General features: G+C 32.4%; 1 protein-coding gene across 1 annotated transcript; it reads right to left on the bottom strand.

The window, feature by feature from the left end:
- Positions 1 to 431: 431 nt before the first annotated feature.
- On the bottom strand, positions 432 to 3,419 carry EIN_158050 (protein serine/threonine kinase, putative; the record flags this gene model as incomplete). The annotated part of the gene is made up of 1 exon (XM_004183353.1): positions 432 to 3,419. One exon carries the CDS (start codon positions 3,417 to 3,419, stop codon positions 432 to 434), a length of 2,988 nt encoding a protein of 995 aa, XP_004183401.1.
- Positions 3,420 to 5,235: the final 1,816 nt, after the last annotated feature.

Raw genomic sequence — 5,235 nt, 5'->3', positions numbered from 1 at the left:
GGTTCAAAGTTTTATCTTTATCTTCTTTTAAGGGGTGAATTATTAAATCAAAAATTGCCACAACTTCTACCTTTTTGTGTATAAAATTATTCAAAATATAATGTGAAGCTTCGGATTAATTGTCACATCTAATTGCCTTACCAAAACAATCCCAATCAGATGGTGAAATTATTGCATTTTTTTTATTTTTTTAAATAAATTTATAAGTGTCATTGTTATTTTTAAAAACATCTAACAATCCAATTTTTGGTGTACAGCACACTTTGTTGCTTTTCCATTTTAATATATAATTAAATTTTTGTATATTTCATAACACTTTGAACAATATTTTGTGTTTTATACAGGAAAATTTGTTAAAAAGTTTGAAACACAAGGTTTGAAATATTCAAAACAAATTTTAAAAACAGCGAGTTAATTGTTTTTGGTTTTTCTCAAACATTTTTATGGAATTTGGAAAAAATGGTTTTGAGTCTTTTCACAATTTCGTCGCATAAAATTCGTTTTTTAGGTTTGATATCCCACATAGAGTTTATCATTTCTTGTGTCTCAATGCCAAAGTTTTCATCGTAAGTGAGGTGGTTTCCCTTCCCAACAAAGTCTGCTATTTCCCATGGATGTTTGAACCTCTTTTTAGGAAATGGTTCTGCCCATCCAATGATTTCAAAGAATGAAATTGCAAGTGAATAAATATCACAAGGCATTTTATACTTTTCTTTATTTAACACTTCAGGTGCCATATAAATTGGTGTTCCGATACCCTTTGTAAATGTCATGTTAGTCATCATCATGTTAATATTTCTGCTTGATCCAAAATCAGTCAATTTGCCGTTCACAACATCGTTTGGATTCAATGAAAATAATAATACATTGTCTGGCTTGATGTCTCTGTGAAGTATTCCATTTTTATGTAAATAAGACACCCCCTTTGTTGCGTCTAAACACATTTTGATTCGCAATTTCATATCCACATCTTTTGCGTCTTTGTTTTTCAACATATCACACACAGACCCAAACTCAGCAAATTCAGTGACCATACATATCTTGTTGGGAAAGAATACGGCGCCATAGAAGTGGACGATATAATCACACCTAAATTTATCAAGCATTGACACTTCTTTCTCAAATTCAGCCATTTGGTCCTTTGCATTTGTTACGTTTTTCATCTTCTTGATTGCAACTGTATTCCCTCCCAATTTTCCTTTGAAGACAACACCAAAAGAGCCTTCACCAAGTTGTTTCTCTTCAATCAGACTGTCTGGATCAAGTCGTGTTGATATTTTGGTGATGTACTTAAAGTCCATCTGATGTATACATGTTTTGGAGTCATTTGCAAAGATAAAATAATTGATCACAAAACTACTTTCCATATTCGAGTTGCACAGTGGCGTCAAAAAGAGACTGAACTCACACCCATAATTTGGAGGAATTGTTATTATATGTGGGTCAAATGAAATATAGTACTTCTCATTTGTTTTAGAAGTGAACTGAATCTTGACTTTATGGTTTGTAGTGTTTCCAATAGAAAACAGATTCTTGATTTGTTTGTTAACATCAATTTCGTTTTCGTCCAAGTCATCGTCGGTGATCAAAAATTCTTCGTTTTTGGTGTGAATTATCAGACCATCTGCCATTTCGACAAATTTCATGTTGGTGTGCTCCAATTTAAAGAGTGTGATTTTGCTGGTATCTCTTTTGTGCTTTATGACTTTAACCATAACAAATAAGACCAACACTATGAACAACACAGTAATTAAAATGATAATGACAACTATAAGAAGTATCACCCACCACACTGCCGTCTTTGAACAAAATGTGCCATCGTCACTTGGTGAATACCAAAATGTACATGATGAACATTTTGAGTCTTTTGTTTTTGTGCACTTTGTGATGGTGTTATAACTCACACAACTGGTGCTTTTGAGCACATATGTGTCATCACATGATGTGCACCGAGTTGATTCTGAACACTTCGCACACCCTTCAACACACTTCTGACACTCGTTTCCATTGACTGTGTAATACCCGTCTTTACACGTTGAACAGCCACTTTCGGTCACTTCAACGGCACACGTCGATATCGCAGAACGTGGAAAACAATCGCCATTACTCGTTTTGTAGTTTGTTGCATTACATTTAATACACGAGTTCTCTGTCAGACACTCACCACACTCGACATCACATTGTGCACAATCTGCTCCCTTCTTGTAATACCCAACTTTGCAAACCAAACAGCCATTCCCATTTGGTACTTTTCGTGCACAAGTGTCATTCAATTCATCATTCGATTTGCAGATGTGGTCACTCAAAAAGTACCCATCTACACACGACAGGCACTTTGTCAAATCCAAACAACTTTCACAACTTGAGTTGCACACCTCACATTTGTGTGTCGATATATTCAGGAAGGTATTTCCATCACATCTGATACACCCACTCGGAGTTGCCATTCCACAGTTCACATCAACTGTTGATGGCTCAACACAACTCACATTGCCATCATATGAGTATTTTGAAGAACATTCGACACACATACCATTCACATACTTTATGCAGTTGTCTATTTGTGGTGCACACTTCCCATTTTCTTCGTTATTTGTACCATCTGAACACTCATTTTTGACACAGACACTGCCATCTTCTCTCACATAATATGTCTTATCACACTTCTCAGTGGTTTTGAATGAACACAACAAACTTCCTTCGTTGTTGGTTGTGCAGTCGTTACAAATGTTGTTTTGCACAAAAAACCCATCTTTGCATTCAACAACGTTTGAAAGACTGTGAACAACAACATTGCTGTGTACAACACTGCAAACTCCATTAGTGTTGATTAATGTTATGTTTGTTAAATCACACATTCTGCACTCCGATGGAACGCCGACTTTTATCTGGCAATTTCCGTTGCCTTCGGTGATATCAACACAATTGTTACCTTTAAATACAAAGCCATCTACACATCGAAGACACTTGTCTTCTGTAAATGAAAGACAGTTCGTGTATTCTTCACACGTGTTTGATTTGGTATTGTATGTCAAATTATCTTTACATTTCATGCAATTACCATTGTCACCATCACACATGACACAATTAACATCTTGACATTCTGCACATCTTCCATCAGTGGTCTTACCACCATCTGAACATGGTAAATGATTTTGACAGATGAAAATGCCGTTTTGGAAATACCCCGACTTACACGACGTGTTGTTGTATTCAAACCCATTCGCAGCAACGAGAAATACGTTTTTTGTGATTGTAAAATTATCTAAATCTACTTGTTTGTCAGACTCCATCTCAATCTCAATAAATTCGGTGAGTGACAGGTCGTATTTTTGGTTTCCAATCACAATCACATTTTCTTCATTTTCTGCGCTTTTTACATTTAAACTCTGTTTTATTGCATCTACTTTGACTTTCATTTGATAAAAGGTGTCAATTGGCGTGATGTATGCATCAGTGAGTGGGCAATAACTTTCGATGTAATATGGATATCGTGTGTCTTCAGTGTGGTTCACATGACAATATATCTTATCTGAATCACCATACCGCAATAGGTGACTATCTAAAAGTACTTTGAATGGGGTTGTGTATGATGACGTGTCAAGAGTGTTGTTTGTGTACAAAAAGTCGAATTCACCATCGTGTTGAAAAACATCAAATCCAGTTATTGTAACTGAGTTAGATACAAAAAAGAGTGGAAGATCTTTGATTGTTCTCTCTGTGGAGACTTTAAATGTGTCTGTCAAATTTAAAATGAGATTTTCTGTTTGAATTGTACTTTTATGATCAGCATTAAATATTCTTGTTAATTCAAACGATTTTGATACAAAATTAATTCGTTGTGTCGAACTCGATATTTGAAAAGAATCTCCAAATATTTTAAAAATAAAAGAGCCAAGCAAACCAACATATGAATATTCATTGATTGTGATTTGACTGCTTGCTATCTTTGAAAACAAATTTAAACATACTAGTCTTGATTTTCCTGAAAGTGTATTTGGAGATGTACTACCACTTAAAGATATATTACCTTCCACAAAAAGGATAGCATTTTCCGAAAGTTTAAATAAAGAAGTTTCAAAAATGACATTCCTAACAGAATTCAGCATGGAATTTCCAGAAAGATTAATTATTGAATTCGATTTTAATTCCAATTGATTAGTATTTATAATTGAATTACCAGTCGCAATACATGTACTTTCAAATCTCAATCTAAACAATTCAGTAACATTCAAAATGCAATTTGATTCGAGTGTGATTTGTCCTCTAACAAGTTCCAAATTCTTATCTGTTTTTAAAGTCGAGCCAGTTGTCATTTGTAACTTACTTGATGTAATTTTTAACGACTCTGTATTTTCACACACTTCATTTCCAGTCAAGACATATTCTGTTCCTTCAATTTCATTTAATGGACATGTTGATAACGCCAATATAATCAACACATATACAAATAACAAATTTATCATATATACTTATATTTTAGAGATACTCTTAAACTTTTTAAATATACAATTTAGATGGTTTAGTTATCATTTCTTTACCACACTTCCTTAAATTATATTATACAGTCAGTTTTTAAACGTTATCTTGTCTCTAACGGTATCTACTATTTTTTAATCCGATAAAATTGGAATATTTAGGGAAGTCTTTTAAAAAATTTATCACAATTGTTTCAAGTTTTTTTCACATTTAACCTAATGCCCGATGTTTACATATTAATCAAGCTTTTTTGTTTACAAAATAACGTTAAAAGACAAACTATAATTGAATCATCCACTCAACCATAATTCTTCATATTCAAAACTACAATAAAACTTGATACACAGATAGCAAAATTAACTAAAAATTCATTAATTTAACAAACAAAAATTATTGTTCATTAAAATTTGATTGTATGTATAATTAAACATAATGGATAAAATACCTTTTTCTTCTTTTTAACCTCTTTTTATATTTACAATAGTTCTAACTAATAAAATTGAAATTACAAATAAATACAAATTACCACTTCCAATAGATAAGTTTACACACGGCACATTCAGCTTTCGTGGTAAACAAATTCATTCATTATAATATATAATATCATTTAAATTTATGAAGTTAAATAAAAGCTGTTAAAAAGAAGTCAACGGTTTTTTTATCCTTTTTTGCAACAACAAAATTGTATATATTTTGTTGTTATTTAAACATAATTCCTTATTGTTTTAATTAATTTTATACGAGATTATCAAAAAA

The sequence above is a fragment of the Entamoeba invadens genome (assembly GCF_000330505.1).
Source record: "Entamoeba invadens IP1 unplaced genomic scaffold scaff_1105074725011, whole genome shotgun sequence".
Lineage (NCBI taxonomy): Eukaryota > Evosea > Mastigamoebida > Endamoebidae > Entamoeba > Entamoeba invadens.
This window is presented reverse-complemented; position numbering and strand designations above follow the sequence as displayed.